At 36.2% G+C, this 23,964-nt stretch overlaps 1 protein-coding gene across 5 annotated transcripts in view; it reads right to left on the bottom strand.

The window, feature by feature from the left end:
• The window catches only part of LOC105468044 (par-3 family cell polarity regulator beta), a 1,086,746-nt gene that overhangs the window by 526,491 nt on the left and 536,291 nt on the right, over positions 1-23,964 (bottom strand). For all 5 annotated transcript variants that reach the window (XM_071073272.1, XM_071073273.1, XM_011717972.3 and 2 more), the window contains one exon: positions 2,538-2,623. In XM_071073272.1, coding sequence (XP_070929373.1) covers positions 2,538-2,623 — 86 coding nt within the window. The remainder of the gene's footprint in view (positions 1-2,537; positions 2,624-23,964) is intronic.

Genomic DNA, 23,964 nt, shown 5'->3' with positions numbered 1-23,964 from the left:
TTATGCTTAGAGAGTTTAATAATTTGTCCAACATCGTACCATTTCTATAGAGTCAAGACTCAAATAGGGATTTACTGCACCCCAGAGCAGAATTCTTAACTGTTTAACCAAGGTGCAGTTTCAAAGTGGAGGCACCTTGTTATGTGTTTCAGAGAAGGAGGGTACAGGATTAGGAAGGGAAGCTGGGATTAGGAATCTATTCCTGAAGAAGGACAAATGGGTCTTCCATCAGAAAAGGTAGTGGAGCAGGCATGCACAGGAGAGAAAGTCAACTGCACGGAGATATTAAATGAGGATAGGTTGTGAGCGTAACAATTGGTTGTAATATTAGAGAGAGGTAGGGAGGGAGGAAGATGGGAGAGACAGAGAATAAGGAGGAGGAAGAAGAAGGGAGAAAAAGAGAGGGAAAGAAAGAAAGGTGCTGTGTATAGGAGACAGATTAAACCATTAGCTTGAGATCAAATCTCGGAGTGGTGTGTTAAATTTCTGGCTAGCAAATTTATACTTAATTTGTAGAAAATGAAGTCACTACAGGTTCTAGAATTAGGGAAAAGTGTGATAAGTGCTATGGTTTAGAAATATTTGTGCAGTGATATGTGAGACCAATTGGAAAAGGGAACCACAAGGGAGAGATTGGTACTTGAGGCAGGAATTACTAAATTATTGGAATAATCTAACTGCAAGTAATAGAAAAATAGAGGCTTGAGCAATAACTACAGGAATAAAGCATCACAACATGGGGAAATGTCTCTCATATTTTGAGATGGCCTCTGCAAACAGTTTGACCAATGAATAGACATCCTGGACACAGGAGAGGATAGGCTAAAACGCGCTGACAGTGTTAAGCATGAAACAAAAGGCAAGTCTGGAAGAAGGCTTATTTGGGGAAGTAGGAGTGGAGAGATAAGGCAGAGTCAGAAACGAGATAGGAATTAGGGATGAGGTGAAGGTCTTTTGTACATATTGCTTGCCATTTAAAGAGAAGTCAAAGTGTAATTTTCTTAAAAAAAACACCAAACCTCTTGCTTCATTGTCTTTTTAAGATCAAAATAAGTTGAATGGTGCTTCGTAAGAGATGCATATTGTAAAACTATTTGTAGAATGTCTTTTAAATGTTATTTTTCTTTAAAGATGTTTGTGTTAATAATGAGTGAGCAGTTAACAGTTTTGCTTATGACTTATGGAGCAATGTATTGTATCCATTCAGTCATTCACTCAACAAATAGGTCCCTATTATATTCCAAGACCTGAATTAGGTGTCAGGAATCCTTTGGAGGATTCAGTCTTGCTTGGGAGAATGAGAAATAGTTACAATAAACTACAAGCTGTGTAAAAATGACAATGATAATGGCAATAGAAATTAATGTTTCTCCAGCCTTTCATTTTGCATTGTGCTAAGTCAGTTGTCTGTACTGTATCTCATTTAATCTTCACAATAATCTATGTGATGATGATATCAATTTGCCTATGAAGATACATATTAAAGAAGTAGTGTAATGAGTCCAAGATTACACAGGTAGTAAGTAGCAGAGCTAGTGCTCAAACCCAAGACTTATCTAAATCCAAAAGGTTTGGAACTAAGGGATGGTTTGATAAATTCTGTGGTTTAAAAAAATTTTTATCCAACAGTAATATGTGGGAATGATTAGAATAAGGAGAAACTGATATTTGACAGAGAAGTTAGGTTATTATAATGGTGTAGCTGAGGGATAACAAAGGCTTGAGCAATGATTATAGAAATTAAACAGTTTCAAGACATTTTGAGATAGACTATAAATAATTTACTTAGCTTCTATGTGGATGCGTGCCCAAAGTCCTATGCATGGGCCAAGCCCTGTGGGATATGAGATTCTCCCTGCCCCAGGAGCATATGGACCATGTAATTCAGCCAGAATTGGCTTCCTAATTTCACTTTAACTGTTTTTTTCATCTCATACCAGCTAGAATCAATGTCCTGTCTTAAAGCTGTGACCTCCAAGCTTTCCCCCATGCATTCAATGACGTTAAGATTGTTATCATCCTTTCCCACTCCAGGGTCTTAAAGTGCTGGGAATTGCACTCACTCTACTTTCTGAATTTGATATAAAACTGATTTTAGCTGCACTTTTATACGAGAAGTTTCCTAGCCTTAGTCAGGTAGCATGAAATAAAACACCAAGGCATCAGGGAATGTACATGCGATAGGAATGTTTGAAACAGTGGCTTTGTAGACAAGAGTGGTGGGTGTCAATTAAGTCTGTAGTTGTCACTTAATTGCTCTGAAGCGCAGTTCTTTAACCTACAAAAGGTGATAAAACTCATGTGAAAAGCCCGTTTTGATAACCAAATTACACACATATTCATAAACATTTTTAACTAAAGAATATATATTCTCTCTCTATATATATATCTCCTATATATATATATGTCTCCTATCTCTCTCTCTCCATGATTCTATTTATCCTGATCTTTCTTGTAAAGTAAGAACAATTATAAACTATTAAAAAAACACATCAAATTGAAATAAATCAGATATTCTTATTTGCATAAGAGAATACCTCAATGTGTCCTTAGTTTTTGGTGATGTTAGTTCTGTCTGTACACCATTCATAACTTCTCTCTCTTCCAAGTTCTGCGTGGAATCCTATAGTGAAACAAAGTCATAAACATGTGATGCTATGCATATTGAATTGAAAATTTGAATAAAATATCTCAATACGGGATAGTAAACGGCTTTACGCTGGATATATACAGTATGCTCTAATGTCTTTGAAAACTGGAAGCAGGTGTTAATCTTTTCGGTGCTTTCAATGTTCTTTTCTCTCCTGTTTGGTTTCTGAAATGCTCAAATGCGTCATGTATACAAGGCAGTATGTTAAGAGCTTTGGAATACTTCATTTAGCTTCTTGCTACTCAGCCATAGGCTTTTGGGATTGAGTGTTTTAAACCAGCAACGAAAAGAATACCGAAGGGGAGGCTCTGGTGACAGATGGTGATATATTAGCCTTAAGGTACGTACTTGCTTGCCCCAACAACATTAAATATAAAGAAAGCAAAATCCATGAAAAAACACTGCTTGGCAAAGTCACCTCTGTCAAAGTCAGGCAGAAACACTGCAGGAAGAAGAAATCCTTTGTCATGAAATTTGATTCTGAGGATAATCTTCAGAGAGAGATTCAAATTGCCCATTTAATTTCTAAAATTGTAAACAGGCTCCCACTACAGAAAGGTTAGAGGGTCAGAGAGGCCCTGTATTCCAGGACAGTGGCAAAGTTGTACTGGATATTACCCAGAGAAGCAGAGGAGAGGATGGATTCTAGAAAGCATGCCTGATGCTGCTGCTTCCTTATGGAGGATATTAGGCCTCAGAGCTGTTCTCTAACAGGGAATCTTGTGGACACCCCTCTCTTCACAAGTGGAGTCACAAAAAAGTATTGTTAGACATGGACTCTGGTTTCACCAAAGCAACAAACCAGATACAGAAAGACTTATCAAAAATCCACACTTATAAACAGCATTTATGCATCGAAATGCATTATTGCAACAGAGTAAGGAAGACAACATACAAGCTTAAAATGCATTATTGCAACAGAGTAAGGAAGACAACATACAAGCTTAAGAGGCTGGACATGAGTATATTAGGTTATTATCTTTTTTTTTTTTTTTTTTTTTGAGACGGAGTCTCGCTCTGTTGCCCAGGCTGGAGTGCAGTGGTGTGATCTCAGCTCACTGCAACCTCTGCCTCCTGGGTTCACACCATTCTCCTGCCTCAGCCTCCGGAGTGGCTGGGACTACAGGCATCCACCACCACGCCCGGTTAATTTTGTTTCTGTATTTTTAGTAGAGATGGGGCTTCACCATGTCAGCCAGGATGGTCTCGATCTCCTGACCTCGTGATCTGGTTGTCTTGGCCTCCCAAGTGCTGGGATTACAGGCGTGAGCCACCGCGCCCAGCCAGGTTATTATCTCAAGGAAAGTAAGACATAACTGCAACAGAAGGACTTTGTTGTAGTGAACTGAGTTAAAAAAAAAATGTCTCTCACTTTTAGATTGAGTAGCAACATTTCATGCAGGGGTTGGTAGTTTTGTGAAAGACTTGGTCTATACTAGACTTTTTAAAAATAAATTTTCCCCTTTTCACTTAGATAAGAAAGAATTTCCATAAGGCTAAAAAACACTTCATGGTTTAAAGTACCAAATTTTAAAAGATGAATGTTTTTGAAAGCTTTCAAATATTCATATTATTATGAAGGGCTTGATACATGCTTACAGATAAATGGAGACAGGGTTGAGCAGGTTACAAAAATACTTAGGTAGATAATTTAACATAATAGTGGAACCTGTGATTATCGTGCATGTCAGGATATTTGATGACCTCATTTTTGCCAAAATCATTAACTTTCTTATCTGTTTCTCTTACACAGGAATGAATTTGTATCTGGTTCTCTATATATCAAGCACATAACACCAAGAGTTCATTGTATTAATTTTTAATGTTGCATAATAAATTATTCCACAACTTAATACATTAAAAAAATAAACATTTATTATCTCTCATAGTTTCTGTGAATCAGAGATTCAGAAGTAGCTTAGCTGGGCAGTTCTAGAGTTGGATCTCTGGTAAGTTTGCAGCCCCATGTCTGTGGGGCTGCAGCTATGATCATTTAAAGGATTGCTTTAAGATGATTTTTATTTCTTACAACAGCTTTATTGATATGTAATTTACATAAGAGTCACCATTTTAAAGAGTACAATCAAGTGGTTTTCAATATATTCAGAGTTTTGTAATCACCACCATCTAACATTAGAACATGTTTATCACCCCAAAAAGAAACCCCAAACCCATTAGCAGCCATTCCTCATCCTCCCTTTCCCCAACAGGCCCTGTCAATCATTAATCTAATTTCTGTCTTAAAAGAGTTGCCTATTTTAGACATTTCATATCGACCGAATCATAAGACATGTGGCTTCTTTCACGTAGAATAATAATGTTTTCAAAAGCTCATCCATTGTAGCATATATCAGTATTTTACTCCATTTTATGGCCCAACAATATTCCACTTTATGGATATACCACATTTAGTTTATCCATTCATCAGCTGGTGAGCATTTGGGTTGTTTCCACTCTTGCCTATTATGAATAATGTTGCTATGAACATTTGGGTACAAGTTCTCGCATGAACATATGCTTTCAGTTCTCTTAGGTGTACACTGTGGAGTGGAATTGTTGGTCATATGGTAACTCTATGTTTAACATTTTGAGGAACTGCTGCACTATTTCCCACAGGTGTGAATAATTTGCCATGATTCTTACCAGTAATACATGAGGGTTTTAATATGTCCATAGACTTGCCACAACTTATTTTTATTTTTATTTTATTCATTCTCATGGGTATAAAGTGATATGTCATTGTAGTTTTGATTTGCATTTCTGTAATGATTAATGATGTGGAGCTTCTTTCCCTGTGATTATTGGCCATTTGTGTTTCTTCTTTGGAGAAATGTCTAACGGTATGTCTTTTTATTATTGACCTGTAAAGAGTTCTTTAAATATTCCATTTACAAATTTCTTATCCAATATATGATTTGCAAATATGTTTTTCTGTTGTTTGGGTTGTCTTCACTTTCTTCATGTGTCCTTTAAAGCACAAAAGTTTTTTATTTTAACCAAGTCCAATTTATTTATTTTTTCTTTTGTTGCTTGTGTTTTTTGGTGTTGTATCTAAGAAACATTGCCTAATACAAGGTCACAAAGATTTACACCTTTGTTTTATTCTAAGAATCTTACACAGTGTTGGCTCTTACATTTAGGCCTATTATCATTTTGAGTTAATTTATGCACATTGTGTGAGGAAGGAGCTCAAATTCATTCTTTGTATGTAGATATCTAGTTGTGTTAGTATCATTCATTGAAAAGACTGTTTTTTATTCATTGAATTGTCTTGACACCCTTACAGAAAATGAATTTCCCAAAAACATAAGGGTATATTTCTGGATCCTTTGTACTTCATTCATTGATCTATACATGTCTATTCTTATGTCAGTACGACACGGTCAATTATTGTAGCTTTGTACTAAATTTTGAAATCAGGATGCGTGATTCTTCCAAATTCATTCTTATTTACAAGATTGCTTTGGCTATGGTGGGTCTCTTGCATTTCCATATTAATTTTAGAATCAGTTTGTTAATATCTGGAAAAAAAACAGTTGGGTTTTTGCTAGGGATCGCATTGAATACAAAGATCAATTTGGAGGGTATCGCCATCTAAGCATCATAAAGTCTCTCAATCCATGAACAGTTAACAGTGACAATTAATTAAAATAAATATTCTTTTTAGTTTTATAATTCTTTGTGGGATGTATCCTCATGGTATCAAAGAAAAAAACTGTGATATTTGCTATAAAGTTGTATATAATTATTGTTGCCTCTGCACCATACTCTAAATGGAACGTTCTTGTTGATCCCTAAACAAGGTAGAAAAATAACATATTTTCTGGCTCAAATCAACATTATGCAATGTTAAAAAATGAATTTTTCATCTAGTTCCAGTTAGATAGCAAGTAAAGGTTCTTTTCATATCAACAACATACTTAATGCTCTGAGTATACGGAAATGTCAATTACAATTTGAAAGTAATATTGGGCCAATTACAATGTCATAATCTGCTCAAGGGTAATTCTGAACTGACTACACATTTGGAGAAATCATGTCAATAACTACAGACTTGAAAAAGAATACACATTCACAGACTTATATCTCCTATTATTATTAAGACAACATCAAAAACACTTCCCTTGCCACAGCTATCAAAAAGGGGTAGTAACTATAGTTTATCACCTCAACTAATGAGCAGTGTTTGTCACTTGCCAAGATCATTTCCACATACTGCACTAACAAAATTCTTTGATATTCTCTGAAGATGGGGCAGGCAGGCAGATGTTTAGGGCATCCTGTAAGGACATAAAGCCAATTTCAAACTGACTTCAGCAACACTGTAGCTGTGCAGTGCTTCAGTACTTATCGACAAAAGCAGTTTACCTCTTAACAGGGTACATAAAATCATGTTTTCCAAAAATTACAAAATAATTTACAAACAATAAATTAAGAATACTTAAGCTTTTCCTTCACTAAATTATATGGTAAAATGAAGTCATGAAATTGCACATGTCTCAAGATGAAAATATACTTTTCCTCATTGCTTATTTAAATGACTTTGAAAAAAATCTGTACGATGACTTTTAAATTTGGAAGGAAAGGTACAAAAACAACCCTGATTATGAAGAACCAGAGGAATAAACAATTGATGCCAAACAGCTACCATATTTCTTCAGCTTTAGGTTTGATAAATAATAATTATGTGATTTCAAACCCTCAAACTTGCCTCTAGAAAACATAACAGTTTGGAAGCGCTATAATTAATTTTATTAATATGATTATTACAATTTCTATTTTTAATGTTAACACAGAAGCATATAATCAGCTGTATGATATAGAACGTATAGAGTTATTTCAAAATTTATTTTGTCTCCTCTTTTGCTCAAATGACATGGCTTTACTCTCTAAAATAAAGTTCAGCAGGAGATTGTGTCCTGTCAACTGGTCAGAGACCTTTAAGAAGTTTGCCCTTTACCACTTTCATCAGAGCAGGCAGCAGGCAGATATATGTGGCTCTCACAGCAGACAAGTTTAATTACTACATTTTTTTTTAAAGCAAACGTTTTTAGCAACACTTTCAGGATCACAGGAGCATTTCTGACAGCCAAAATGAGTTGGATTTAAACATCACCGCACTATTTTTAGCTTTAAAATCAACACTCCCATAATTATTCCCAAACCAATTAGCAACAGCTGGAAAGTAAAGGTGTTTACATTTGGTTAGCACTAGTGCTAACAACTGCAAGTGTTCACAGGCTGGATGAAAGGGGCCAGGCACCAAGAGGGGCAACAGTCTCTCCAGGGGTAATCATGGTATCAGCACCAGGCTATCATTTCATATTTCACAGTGAGTACCAGTCACTGATCTCATACAAGAATGTGCATTCATTATGAAGCACCACTAGGTTATACATGTCCAAAGAAACTTAACACTCTTGATACTTTTTCTGGAAGAAAATGCTCAATGCATTCCCAAGTTCTCACTGAATTTCCCTGGTCTACTGTAGCTACAAAACGAAATTAAAAGTAGTTTTATTGCTCAATTTTTCATCTCTCAGATGAGAACTGAAATAGCAGTCCTGTCTATCAACAGGTATCTCCCTCTGACTTACAGGCGATCATACATGGCCATGATTTTCCCCCCTCAGTGAATTTTAGCTACATTGAAAACCACTTGCCCATAAAATTTAACTGCAACTGAATTATGTTTCAAAAACTCAGGTGCATTTCAAAACAAGATTTGCATTCTGAAAAGTCAACTACAAGTTTCTTTTGAAATTGCATATGAATGTTAGAATGAGAGTAATAGAAACATTACACAGAGAGGATCTGAACATCAGGTTATGTGCCTGGTGCTCATACATAATCATAATGTAAATTTTAAAATTAAAATTCTGGGCATAATTCCAGAATATTTGTTTTTACTTTTCAGAACAAAAATATCTGTGCTAAAGTAAAACAAACTGCATTTGATAAGCACACATGAAATTAACATGTGATTGTTAAACACTGTTATTTTCAAACTTCATATATATTTTTATGCGTTTGGCAATGCCTTGCCATTGGAAATCTCTCAGTTGACTTCAAAGATACCATCCCTAAATGTTTCAGTCTTAGTAATTAATATGCCTATAATTTACTACATACACACACACACACACACACACGAACACCAGTAGACTTTATACCTACATAGCTAAAATCGGCATGACAATTAGACATATAAAAGTGCTAAATTAAAAACTGCTTAAGAAGAACTGTGTTTTATTCATTTTTATGTCTATTCTAACAGTGTTTCTCCAACTTTAACACAGATCAGAAGAATCGCCTGGAGTCTTGTGAAAACCCAGATTGCTGGGCCCCGCGCCCAGTGCCTGAAATTTTGCTGCAGTAGGTCTAGGGTGAGGCGAGAGGGTCTACAAGTTTCTGATGCTGCTAGTCCAGGAACCACACTTCAAAAACCACTGCCTTAAAGTAACTAGTACAGATCTGAGACTCAGGAAAAATCCTAAAAAATATTAACCAAGCCAGGAAGGATGGTGTTGACGAGTGAAGCCAGTTCACCCATTTTACAGCTAAGGAAACTCAGAGGCAGAAAGCTGACATGACTGGTCTCTTTTTACATGTTGTGTTAGTGACAAAGCCAGAATCTAGGATTCTTGATACTCAGTTCAGTGTTCTTTCTGTGCGCCACAATAAATACTTGCTGACTTAGAGAATGCTGACCTTATTACTTATGTTATGGATTCTTTAATAATGACAGCAACAAAAACCTATAATAATGTCTTATATACACTTTACCTTTCTTTCAAAGATCTCAAACTATTTCACATATACCTAGATGTATAGCCACAACAATCTAGCGGATTTCTTGGCATTCCTATTCCAATTTCATACTTGAACATATGCAAGACAAAAAGATTAATATCTTGTCGAAGAAGAAACTGAAGGTCAAAGAAAGAACCAAAATTTCTTGGGACCCCCATTTCCTAAGAGTCAGTTTTGAAAGCAAGCACGTTAACTGTATTTACCTTGTAATATCTCTTAGTTGTTGATTTCAGGCAAAGAGGGTAAGGAAAAGATACCATATTATGAAACAGTCAGAGAAATTATTTATATGAAAGACTATCAAGTTTTTCATTATTCTAGAGATTATGCTCTAATAATTGCATCTTTAAAATAAAAAAAAACCTTTTATGGAACACAATTAATTAGATCATAAATATTCTACTAACTAGTCCCATGCTAATCCTGGGAGCAGGTAAAATCATTAACATTAAATGACTAGCTCAAATCCTCAGCTTATAGAGAGCACGCACACAGGGTGCTCATGCTCATTCACAAACACACACTAAGTCATGTGGATAAATTACCTGAATGCATATGGGATAAAACTGGACTCAGCATAAACAGTTCTGAACTTTGTAAAATGCACTAAAAGTCTACAATTTCAATGGACTGTTTCTACAGAGATTACGCAGTTGTGGATTATGTGCTACGGAGGCTAAATCCCATTGATAATTAATATAATCAGGGTTGGCCACACCTTCTCTTCATGCGGTGTGTCTGGAAGAGATGCTGAATGGTTTTCATAGGTTTAATAAAAAATTAATTTAAAATGAGTAAAGATCAAGATACAGTAACTGAATTCTGGTCTAACGCAAAAGAGACACAGATTCTGATATAAGTTCTATCACTGCTTTGCCTGGCGACCAGACACATCATCTCCTGACCTTTACTTCTAGTTTCTTTACACTGGGGATAAGAAGATTTTTAAGGTCCACTCCAAGCATAAAATGTCATAATGCACCAAATAGTAAGGCAGGCAAACTCCAACTGAATAAACATACATATAAAAATTCCCCAACAGATCAATTAAGAGGTATTCATTTGGCTAAATGTTTTCTTGGAGAGCTTCCCTTGAGAAGCACTCTCAGAGTAAATACACTTTTATACTTTCTTAACATACTAATTTTTATACAACTTTTGAGGAACAAATCTATGGTATGAAGTATACCTGAAAGAAAACCAAAACCTTTCCTCTATACCCCTACTTCTTTTTTATTTTCCTATGATCTTTCCTTGGATATTTTTTTTTCTTCTCATTGCTAATAATCAGCACAGTTGAGTTCACTGTTAAGATTTCTCAGTATTCTGATTTAGATTTTAAAAGACCAGTGAAATTTTTATAATAAAATTGTTATAAAATATACCCTTTACCTGCTGGAGTTTGTCTTTTTGTTTGTGTTTGGTTTTATTGCATATTTTTGGTAAAAATGTATAAAAGTTGACTTAACCTGATACCAGGTGTCAAAAGACAGCTGTGAGCTTTTAAAAAAGGCAGAGGTGATGGTGGGTAGAGAGGGAATTCTGTTTCACTTGTGAGATTTGAGTGGACCAAACACATTCATCCATCTCATCGAGGTATCAAAAATGAAAATAACTATTGATGTCAAAATCAACATTTCATCTGCTCTGCTAATCTTTCAACATAAGGCTAACACCAGTGGGTGCACTTCTCCCTACACAAATATGTTGAAGTAAAGGCTGCTTTAAAATCTTCAGAGCCATAGAAGTTCAGAAGTTCAACAAGGTAATTCTGCAACCCCTCTTTTATTGTTCACTGTTTCTTTCTCATATTAAAATAACACATTTCAAAAGTGCTGAATAGAGTGTAAAACAATTTTTTTCAAATACAAGACTGATATAAACATGTTCATAATCATAATTCCTATTTATAATTGGATTCTTTCCCACATCCAGTTATAGCTAATTTCCCCCTAGTTTTCCTATATCATTAAATATATTAAAACTGCTTAAGCCCAGCTCTTAGATACACAAAGATAACGTTGTTTATTACTGAAAGGGTGAGGATATTGAAAAACAGCAATTTCCACAAGGTTTGTTTCAGATCATGCTAAATCACAAAATGTATGACGAAAGGTATTATAAACATCCTTCTTTCATTTAATCTATTTAAACTATACCATCTTCTCAAATATTTAGAATCCAGGTCTGTCAAAATGGACATTTATATGGTATTAGGGCTTCATTTGTAACTCCAAATCATCACCTAAAGCTGGTAAATAGAAAAAACTTAAGGAAGTTGGGATAATTCAGCAATTACCAAGCATTTCTACCTTAACCACTTCCATTTTGCTGACTGAAATACATCTCAATCAAATTTGGCTCTAGTAAATATCCCATATACACTGATGTAAACCTTTACAAAAGCCAGGTTTGGTTGAGAGAGAGTAGTGATAAAAGGCCACACTATTAAAGCAATTGTTTCTTTTTGCACACGCATTTCACTCATGCCAACACAAGCATACATCCATGCCGGGCTTCACTATGAAAATCTTCAGGATGAAAATGTGCTGTAGAAAATTTTGAATCCACAGACCAATTCCATAGCTGTGTCATGAACAGGGTAAAAAAGAAAAGGAAAAGAAAAGAAAAGAAAAGAAAAGCACACTGTTCCATATGTGTGCTTAGTTTGGTAGTACATTTAGAAAAAAAAAAAAAATCTCAAAATTTAGGAAGCCAAAACTGTGTTAAAGAATTTTTTTATAACTATTAGATAGAGAACCACATTGACAAGCCATCTTAGTTCATGAACAAAGCATGTTCAAGGACTTCTTGAAAAGGTCTTTTTTATTGCCTATCCTCTATAAGCATTTCACCCTCTTCTCACGCATTCTCAAACCTCCCTGACTTTGCCATGTGCATCTGTCCCTCTCCTATGACCTCCATATATCTTCCCACACAATCATTTCGCCATTCACTTTGTCATTCTTGCATTTCACTTTATGACACCTTTATCAGAAGCCTCTAGTTTCAAAAAACAATTTCACAGCTTATAAGACCTACTGAAAATAAACAATTTGGGGAAGGGTTTTCTTCAGACAACCTAAGAGGCACTTGAAGCAATCCTTACCATGACTTATGTGAAGAAGGAGGAACAGCGGAAGAGTAAAAAACAACGGTATGGAGAGAAGTAGGGTGATCCAGAGCCGGCTACACCATCGTGGGTTCTTACAGCATGTGGAAACACAGCTTGAAATGAGGTGCAGAGGTCTGAACTGCTGAGAGCAGCTGTAGTCATGGGCAGCAGTCAGCAAAAGGTTTGTTTGTTTTTTGAGCAAGGGTAGAAACACAACAAAGAGTTAGGAGAGACTGTAAAAGTAGCTATAGCCAGACCAGAATATGTTCTGATCACACAAGGAAACCACCATGCATTTCTATTTAAATACAAATGTTTTAAACTTAAAACTACACAGTGCTTGAGGGTTAGAGGGATGCACTGTCCCATTAAAATAATCTATTGGTTATCAATAGCTAAAATGTAAGCTCCAAGTAGGCAGGCAGTGGTTTTTATCTGTTTTGTTCACCAATATATCCCCAAAGCCTAGAACAGTGCTTGGCAAAGCAGAGACGCTCAACACATGCCTAGATACACCAGTTTTCTAGAACACCATTGCTTGCCTGGCGAATATCCAGCCATTCATCCCTTCACACCCAACTCAGTATGAGCCACTTTCTCCCTGAACACTCTGCATGGACTCAATCTTCCTTTTCAGCGCCACTTTCATGCCATGTGCAAGCTCTGTCATGACATTCATTGATCTCGGGGTAGGTGATGATTTCTTTACAGATCTGTCTGCGTTGATTGGTAGTGAGAGCTTTCAGGTGGGGAATGAGTCTCATCCATCTCGGTATCCCTGTCACTTAGCACAGGTCTGAAATACAACAGATATTCTACTTACAAGGGGTTTACTGGGTAAAGAAATCTGCTCCTTTTCCTTAAAGAGTCTAAGTTAACTTTCAATAGAACCTATATTTATGATGTCTAGAGTATTATGCTAGACTCCATGTGCAGAGTATTGTGCTGGACTCTGGAGGGATTCAAAGATGAATATGACAATATGATACTGTCTCTGCATTCGAAGTTGCAAGCCAGCTGGAATCATTGCCAGAGGCATCTCTGGCAAGAGAATTTAAAGTGCAATTGAAAGCTAATCTTTATTTATGGATTGAAATAATTGAAGTAAAAGAGAAAGCACTGATTTGTACCTGGCTGGTTATGTTTCTTTATATATGCTCCTATATTTTATTTATTATAATGCAATTTAAAATGACTTTCATTATTTATCAAATATATTTAAACCAATATTTAAAACCAACTAAGTTCCATAATGGCTGGAAGCTTGAGTTAATCACGTTCTCACCAGCTGAGAAAGGAAACTTCCATGCTGAAACCTCCAGATCCTGAACCTACAGACTAGAAATTGTTGACCAGCGTGGGCCACTGCGAGCAAGGCCCACCATCTCAGCACATCTTCTTTGAACCTCTTGCTCGATATTCCTCTCCTCTTCCAGCTATCTCATTTCTTTAGACTTAATAATGGGTCACGATAGAAACAACTCTTGGGGCAACCGTCCTCTCCCATTGCTCCTCCTTCTTTCGGCACTTCCTTAGCCTTCAAGGGTGCATCACCTCCCAAATACCTCCAAACCCTTCTCCTCCTCTGTTCCCAGGATGCCCTGGAACTCTTTCATAAGCTCAAGAACTTCCTTAAGTATTGTCTCCGCTACTTTGATGTAAATGACAATAAACTTTCCCCAAATAAACTACTTCCTCGGCAACTCTATGAAGTGAGTCATGATCATTTTCTTCACGCTGCTCACTCTCATCCTGGAGCTGTTTCTAGAGAAGAATTTCCTGTTTCCTCCTCTGGAAGCTGCACCATGCTGCTTTATCATTTCCTTCTCATTGTCCACACCTGTTAGTCTCCAAGTTGGTCCTCCAGCACTTCCTCTTGCTCTATCATTTTAATTAATATTTTCTCCCTCTTTCATGCCTTATCTTTCACTATCATCCTGGGTAACATCCATATCCACAGGCATCTTACACCTTGACCTCACTCAGTACCTTCTCCCTCTAGTAGCCTTCTGCTTTAGGAACTCTGTAGTCAAAAGCAAAACTGAACATGGGAATTCAAGGGAAAAGTTTTTGAGTAACGCTCATTATTCAACAAAAATGTATCATCAAATGAGAAATAACAGGGTTAGCAAACCCATAAACAAAACAGCAATCATTCAGTTCACAAGCCCTTAATGAGGGTCCCCTTTACTCCAGTGCTAAGCACTGGAGATACAGAGATGAAAAAATTTGTACACTTTTTGTTCTCAAGAGTCTATTCTGGGGAGTAAGGAGCACAGAAGCTGGAGAGAAGATACTAATGAATAGCCCCTCTACTGTTCCCCTTTGCATGTTCTATAATTCAACTCAACTGAGCACCAGCAAGATCCCAAGAAAGACACCACTATTCTTTCTCTAACCTCACCTCACTTCCAAGTGTAAGATAAGAACTGATATGTAGCTGCTAATCCAAGCCTGTATCTTTGACAGAATTGTAAGAGACTTGTAGCACTGAAATGATGATAAATGTTTTCACAGACACATCCTTAAACAGTGATTGCTCTATGGGACCATATCTAAATAAGGGAGGTGGTGGTTGCTAGAAACAACAACAACAAAAAGCCTGAGTGAATGTGGGGAGGATATTCTAATGGCCACCCTCCTCATCTATTTTCCCAAGAAGGTGCAGAAAAGTGAGAGGACACCAATGCTGCAACCTTTTCTGGAGCCTCTTTGAAAATACATCACTCCACATACAAACCTCCCAGTGTAAATGATGCAGTTTGTGCCATGGCAAAATTATGAATTATTACAAGCTCTGGGCCTTTGGCTTGCATGTAGTACATATATATGATTTCAAATGTTGAATCCATAAGTACTAAACGTCTTATGTTCTTAACTTCTATTCCATTTGTTGGCTACTTTGGGGTTGAAAAACTTCAGCCTCTAATGCTTAAATCTCTTCCACTAACCCTGCACAGGCAATTACTAGAATAACTAGAAGCAGCCAAGGTGTACCATAATCAGATTGCTTAATTTACATATTTATAACTGCTTCTATTAGACAGTGATGATTTAATCCAAATGTCATCTCTGGATTAATCCTTGAATCCCATTCAGACTCAACAAATGGGCTTGCTTAGTTGGGCAATTATTTGGGGCCAAAAACTTACGCAATGAAAACTGGTAGCGGATGAAATTGGTCGACTGTTGACACGTTCTGATTGCTTTTGCCTAAGAGCTACAAACCAGCTTCATAAGGAACTTCCACACACTAACAGGCCAATCTTTTCCCATAGCATGTGTGTCACTGCCTGTCTCTCTCCACCTCCACTCCCAACAGGCTCCAAGAGCACAGTATCTACACTCAGTAAATCCTCATGAAGATTGACCTGGCTTCTAGCTTATAAAGTTGGAAGAAAAAAAAGCCATGTCAAAACACCTCCAGTTGTCTGCCTGAGTTTTATTGGCTTCGTTTAGAGTGGATACTTATATTTACTGAATGACTGAGCAAACCAACTTACCCAACCCGTCATCTGATTGTGAAGCTGACTGCAGCACTACACTCCCTAGCAGAGGAATATGGGCCAGCACTCCTTTTCACAATTGCATGCAGAAATAGCAAATCCCAGAGAAACTGTTGTAAATACTTGGATCTTTCCTGAACTGTATTTTTAATATGTTATAAGAACAATAGCGAGGGATGGTTAAAAACATACATGAAGCAGTTATGTTTCAAACGTGTAACAGATCACTTACTCAATGCCACATGACACAATAAAATAGTGTCCCAAATGGAAAAGAGGAAATCTTTTTAATCAAATCTTCCCTTGGTCTGAACAAAACAGAGATTTTCATTTCATTCCAGTTACGTTAAGGTTTCTCCCACAGCACTATGTCCAATCACTCCGCCATATCTAATCAGTGATGCAACCTCACACGTTTAGTGAACTCCCAGGGTTGCACAGAAAAGTGCATGCTTCCTGGCAGACAAGAGTTTTTAAGCACAGTGGTGATGCAAAAACTCTGCTCTTCTCTTCTTGTTACAAGGGAAATACTTCTGTAGCTGAGGGCACTCCGGTGATGCACCTCTACAAAATACAGCAAATGACCTCTTCACTTGTGAGGCAATCAAAGCAGATTAAAATCACAGCATTTAACAGCTCTTCAGAGGGAATGGCAACTGGACACAAAAATGATAGTTCTATAGAATTAAACATATTGGTTAATTTTCATGGATGACCTTCCTCTGAGAAAGGAGCAAATTACAGATATGACAATAAAGAAAAAAACCTGGTTTTTATTTTTTCTTAAAGACTGAAGTACATGCATGCAGAAACAGTAAAGGGTTAGGATATCCACTGGGTGCAAAAAAAGTTGAACAAAATAATTGACTCACTCCTACCCTTGACTTCAGGAAATGGAGAATCAACGAGATTTCGGGCTCAGATTTGCCATCTCACCAGAAAGGAGAAACAGAGAAATGGCTGGTTGTTTGGCGGTTGGTGTCTAGCACTAGGCTAAAGTGCCACGGACAGTGAAAGGAGCCAGGATATGCAATTTGTTTGCTGACCTCCAACTTTGCCCTCCTCAGTTAGATGGTCAGATATGTCCCCATCAAGGTGGCACGTATTTTGTGAGTAAGCACAAGGATTAAGAGCTTGCAGAAAGAGTCGGGGAGGTCGAGGTGGGCAGATCACCTGAGGTCAGGAGTTCGAGACCAGGCTGGCCAACATGGTGAAACGCCATCTCTACTAAAAATACAAAAATTAGCCTGGCACGGTGGCAGGTGCCTATAATCCCAGCTACTTGGGAGACTGAGGCAGGAGAATCGCTTGAACTCTGGAGGCAGAGGTTGCGGTGTGCCAAGATCATGCCATTGCACTCCAGCCTGGGGAACAAGAGCGAGACTTCATCTCCAAACAAACAAACAGCAAAAGAAAAAAGAAAACAAAAAAGAAAGAAAAAGAGAGTGCCCATGAGTTATGGCCTCACTGCAGGGCGGGTACGGTGGCTCACGCCTGTAATCCCAGCATGTTGGGAGGCCGAGGCAGGCGGATCACGAGATCAAAGATCGACACCATCCTGGCCAACACAGTAAAACCCCGTCTCTACTAAAAAAAAAAAAAAAATTAGCTGGGTGTGGTGGCAGTTGCCTGTAGTCCCAGCTACTCAGGAGGCTGAGGCAGGAGAATTGCTTGAACCCAGGAGGCAGAGGTTGCAGTGAGCTGAGATTAGGTCACCACACTCCAGTCTGGTGACAGAGCAAGACTCCATCTCAAAAAGAAAGAAAGAAAAAAAAGACAGTCATAAGTGTTGTACAATTCTACATACTTTGCACTATGATTGGCAATCATTCCCATAAATCTCTATTATTGACACAAAGAGGTTGAGACCAGGAGACAGAAAGACATACAAAGGAATAGAAAGGGGACAGTGTAAGTCAGTAACTCTTTTCATTAATGTGACATGAATTTGTCTCACTGTTTCCAGAGTTTTGCCCAAACGTAGCAAAAGTTGAGGGTTCATTTTTACTTAACATAGTTTTCTCTCCCTCTGAATTTTGTGGCTATGGTCCAAATGGTTTAAAACAGAGCAAAACTGGTTGGTTTTCTTTCCCATTATTTTTCAAAGCAACTCAGTCATCCCCCCAAGCCCAGCTTATCACATTTTACCCTATTATTTTAAAAAAGAAATACAACAATCTATTTTCCTTCTGTCCACTTGGATTGAATAATTCAATCCTCAATGTACTCATGCATCTAGACCTAGTCTTATCTTATTTCCTTATTTATGCTCAAACTCTGTCAAATTTTAATCTTTCCCTCTACTCTGTACAGTTGTCAAACGCATCACTGAGTATGTTTCTATCATGATCCTCAGTTTCCATAAGGGTGCTAATGATGACTTCTCAGTACTGGAAAGACTGATGACTGCCCATGAGTTATGGCCTCACTGCGGGAACTCAGTCATCATTTGGATCGCGGTTGCAAACTCTTTAGAGCCTCACACCATTTACCTGTCTCTGAGAATCACATTCATCTAGATGCCACTGCACAAAAATAGCTTTCAATTTAAAACTGCTGTGAACTAGAATAATTGGCTTAACTCTGATGTCCTTATGATTACACTGTCACATTAGAAGATGCACTTTAAGTATTTCTTTGGTATGACTTCCGATCAACACATGATATTCACATGGAATGATCCAACACCCATTCTGTTTGAATAGCTATGATGGTCAGGGTCACTTCAAGCCTGGTAGAGCTGTTTGTCCTTTTTTAAAGAATATTATTGGTGATATAATTTTGCCATTTGAAATGTCTAATACTAACACCAATGAAATGGTGATATTCATCCCAGGTTGACTGCCCCATTCAAACCACCACTCTTGACAGACTTTTTACTTTCTCAATCTACTTTTCAATAAGGTAACATCATTTCAAAAAATTCTTCACTTCATCGCATTCATTACTCTCATTTGTAACAGTCTCATTACATAAACATGTTTTATAAAATGTAGACAATCTACTAAAATATTCCAAATTTTGTCCATAATATTGAAGACAGGAAGAAAAAAAAGAGAAAATGTACAGATCAGATCAAATGGCATGCTTGATGGCGTTTATAAAAAGCTAAGGGGCTTTGAGGGTTATAAGAAGCCAAGTCCTGTGACCTACTTAAGCCTAAGGACCACTGTAATTTGATTGGTATAAAAAGAAGTGAAGCAGTTAATTTATGGAAAGTACATTATATGATGGACAAAGAAGGATGACAGTTTTAATCAATGGAGTAGCAAGGTTTTTTCTTTAAAAAACTGCATTTTGTTTAAAGCAAAAACTTGAAAGAAACCAAATGGGGAGTTCACAACTTTATTTCTGAAAATATAGAATATTTTCCGTATTCAGTTTGGATGTACTTTTAAGTTCAGATGCCTGTCTTTTGTTTGTATTATGAATATTCTCCTCATCAAAGAAGACTTTTAAAAAATAAGAAAAAAAATGCTTAATTAATTTTGACAGCAATTGCCTTAATACGAACAGTTAAATACACTTCGAAGACTCAGCAATGAAAATTAGAGGAGGGCTGCTAACAGTGCCTATATGTAAAATCTGAATTTCAATTATCTGCTGTATTTACAACACCATGCTTTACAATGTGCCAGAAGGGATGGCTTAGCGGTCTAAGCATCTGGTTTTCAATTGCCATAGTCCCTGAATTGCACAATTTGATTCATCCCCTACTTCTTGTAGGGGCTGGATATGCAGATGAGTCACACCCACTCTTGTGGGCTTCGCCATCCAGTGGTGAACGGACAGCAGTGGTGGAGCAGGGGCTGGCCCTAAATCTTTGCTTCTCTTATAACTGCATCAGACCCTATGTTGACTGGAGATGAATTTCTCTCTCCATTCTTTCAGGAGTGCCTCCAAAGGTTTCCCCCCATTCCCTCCACCATTGTCATGAAACATATAAAGTAGCAAGGAGTTAATTACTTTAAAACCATAACAAAAATATTTAAAACCAAAATACTGTCACAGTAACTAGAGTTTTCAAATTATATTCACTGGGAAAAAAATTGACAGAGAAGCAACTCAAACCATGCAGAACTAGGTGTGAATGGATGCCTTTGGACTCAGGAAATACAAAGAGAACTTTGTAATTGCTCCTACATAAGCCACATGTTTACTCCCTTTCATATTCTATGTGCATCTTCATGGAAAATAAAGAGGCCACATGAGATCCCATTTAGAATGCTCCTGTCATATAAATATGTCTGCACTATATGGCTTTCCAAAGAGGTGCACTTCAATACCCATTTTGTAAAGTGTATTATTTCTGTAATATTTACTGTCACCTGGGGGAAAAACCAGTAGGACTTGTTGAAGTCTTCACTAAAATAACAAATTAAGTGAGATTAGAAATGCCATAATTAATTAGGCCAGCTCTCCTTCACTTGAAAGGCTGGAAACTATACTGAGTGGTAGTAACCTACACCTACTAATAAAGCTATGCAACTAATAAAGCAGTATGTTCTTGCTAGCAACAGCATCACCACATGTTCTTGAAGGCATTAAATTTGACCTTTTATTGTTTCCCAGCACTCTCTCAAGGTTCCTTTCTGCAATGAACAATTCTGACCACATTTTAAATCTTACTTTGGAAGATACTGACTTACATAATGCACCAGAATGAAAATAATTTGCACCAATGCAACCCAGTCATTCCTAAATACGAGAAAATAGTGAAAAGATATATTGTTATACTTCATTCCTCAAATGAATACAAAAATTAAATACTTTCAAATATAATTAAAATGTAAATATATACTGAATATAGAAATAGCACTAAAGGTTTTAGGGTCAATAATTTGATGGAAAATACCTAAAATAATTTAAATAATGCTAACTTTAAGATAAAAAGTACGAAGAAGGTGAAAACCCCAACAGTTATTGTTTAAAATACATAAATGTCAAGGAAAAGCAATGAATGATAATATATATATTCCTTGTTTAAATCAAAAAATCATATCATGGATAATTTATAATGTAATATGAAACAATACTTTGTAATGGCAACAATTTTTACATAAAAACAAACTTACTTTGTAATTAAAAATATTTTGTTTGAACAAGGTTCTACTCTTTTTTAGAAAAAAGGTTCTAAAGATTTTCCATGTTTTAAAATGAAATAATTAAACACAGAGATTTTCAGATTAAAAAAATAAAACCCAGTGATCACTGAATGTCTCTTATCTTTAGCTAAGAGTCATATCTAAATATGATAACACTGAAAGGCAGCAAGATAGTAGGTACTAACTTAAAAAAACTTGTACCACTACGTTAATATCAGACAAAAGACTGTTAATAAAATATTATTAGGGAATTAAAAGGTCATTAATTACATAAAGAAAAAAGAACAATCCAGAGAAACATGTAATAAATTCCAACCTATGCAACTAACAACGTAGCCTCCTAATATAAAAGACGGATACAATTACAAGCAGATTGACAAATCCAGCATCACAATGGAGAATTTAATGTACTCTCAATAACTACCAGCTGCTACAGACTAAAGGATATCAGGTATTTAAGCAGAACAACTAGAAATTTTGGTATAATGTTCACATGAACATAGAAAGTGGCATCTAATAATGTTTTCAAGCAAAGGCATACAAGAAACATATTAGGAAAGGAATATATAGAGAAAAAGTTATTATTTATCCTTAAAAGGAAAGGAAAATATAGAGAAAAAATATGACCAATACTATGACATAAAACAACCTGAATAGACACTTAAGAGCCTATAAATACACATCTTGCATCTTGTTATCTGACCACAGCGCAGTTAAGATCAATAACAAAAAGAAAACTAGAAACAAGCAAAATCCTCACCACCGCACACTAGGAAACTTTATAGGAAGTATGTTACCTAAACAACCTACATAAAAGAGAAAGTTACAATAAAAATTCAGAAATATGTAGAACAGTAAAAGAAGTTATATAACAACATTTTAAAAATTAAATGTTTATTTTAAAAAAGAAAGATCGCAATAGATGATAAAAACATCAAATGAAAGAGCGATGGTGAATTATAGAAAGGAAGGACCCGGTGGCTATCATCCGAAAGCTCTGCGGCAATAAGACATGTTCCTCACAAAGGGATTCAGAGAAGTAGTAAGTTCAAAGCATCATCTATGAAATACTCTTGCTGAAAGAATGATCCTGAATCCAATCAAGTCCCTAGATCTAACAACAGAAAATTCAGGGAATGAACAAACAACTTAGATAATACCATAAGGCGGCAATCTGCTAATTCCAGAATTCTTTTCTATATATAAAAGTCTGTTTTTTCTCTAAATTCTACGAAATTAAGATAAAAAATAGAAAGAAAAACAATTATACAATAAGAATGCAAAGAGTCATAACAGACAGATGCAATGTGTAGGCGCATTTTAGATTCCATTGCACAGAATGGAATTTTTTTGAGATATTTGAATACGTTTAAATATGGACAAAATATTAGGTGATATTTAAAGAATTATTCACTACTTTTGTCAGGTGTAATGATGACACGGTGATTTTGTTTAAGAGTTTCTGTTAGGGACGTACACTGAAGTATTTACATATAAATGTCGTGATGTTGGGAAGCTGCTTTGCAGTATTAAAGTAAAATTATGTAATGGGAAAATAAACAAGAGGGCAATGTGTTGCTGATTATGGAAACTAGCTGATGGATACATGGAGGTTCATAACACTAATCTCTTTTTGTGTATGTTTAAAATATTCAATAATAAAGATGTTAAAAAAAGTTTCTAAACCATAAAAAGGGTTGAAAACACTAAAAAATAAGCCTAAAGCAATGAAGACATGAATATAAACAACAAAGAAATAAAATAGAAAATACATCCACATTTGAAATCATTAATTTTGAGGGTAAAAATTGTTTCCTAAAAAAAAAAAAGAATCAAACAGAAAAGTCAACTGTAAGACTGATAAACATAAAGAAATGAAAGAGAAGATGAACAAATAATATTAAAATCAAAGAGGGGGTAGGTCAGGAATGTGTTCAGGTTTTTAAAACCATAATTAGCCCTTTATCTACCATGATGCTGATTTTTGTAAGTGAAATCAGCCTAATGCTCATCCTTTCATACTATTTTTACTTAGTTTAAGACTAGATGAATTTCCAAGTAACTTGGAAAGTATTTTCTCTTTTTCCCCCCCCATTCTTAAAACCACTTTTATGCTGCTAAGGTTATGTATCTTTTGAAGATCTAGAAGAATATTACTATACAACAGTCTAGCACCTTTTCCTATTAAAAAAAAAAATGATATATTTTGGCCAGGTGCGGTGGCTCACATCTGTAATTCCAGCACTTTGGGAGGCTGAGACGGGCGGATCATGAGGTCAGGAGTTTGAGACCAACCTGGCCGTTTTTACTAAAAATACAAAAAATTAGCCAGGCATGGTGGTGTGCATCTGTAAGCCCAGCAACTTGGGAGGCTGAGGCAGGAGAATCACTTGAATCCAGGAGGCAGAGGTTGCAGTGAGCTGAGGTCACATCACTGCACTCCAGCCTGGGTGACAGAGCGAGACTCTGTCTCAAAAAAGAATATATATATATATATATATATATATATATATATATATATATATATATATATTTATATATATATATAAACAAATTTTGGTGTAATTTCCCTTAAGATTATGCTTCTAATTTAGGCCTTCAAGTTTTCGCGGTAGAGCCTTAGTTAGTAATATGTTGCCCATTAAAACAAAGGTTTCAAATTTATTGGTCTGAAGATATTTACATTAATCTCCTCTAAAATAAATTACCTAAGCTTCCACTTGAAAAAAATAAAGAACAATTAAGCAGAAGAAAACAGTATAAATAAGAATGGAA

Source organism: Macaca nemestrina, chromosome 11 (assembly GCF_043159975.1).
Source record: "Macaca nemestrina isolate mMacNem1 chromosome 11, mMacNem.hap1, whole genome shotgun sequence".
NCBI lineage: Eukaryota > Metazoa > Chordata > Mammalia > Primates > Cercopithecidae > Macaca > Macaca nemestrina.
Note: the sequence above shows the minus strand (reverse complement) of the source record. Positions and strands in the feature narration are given on the sequence as shown.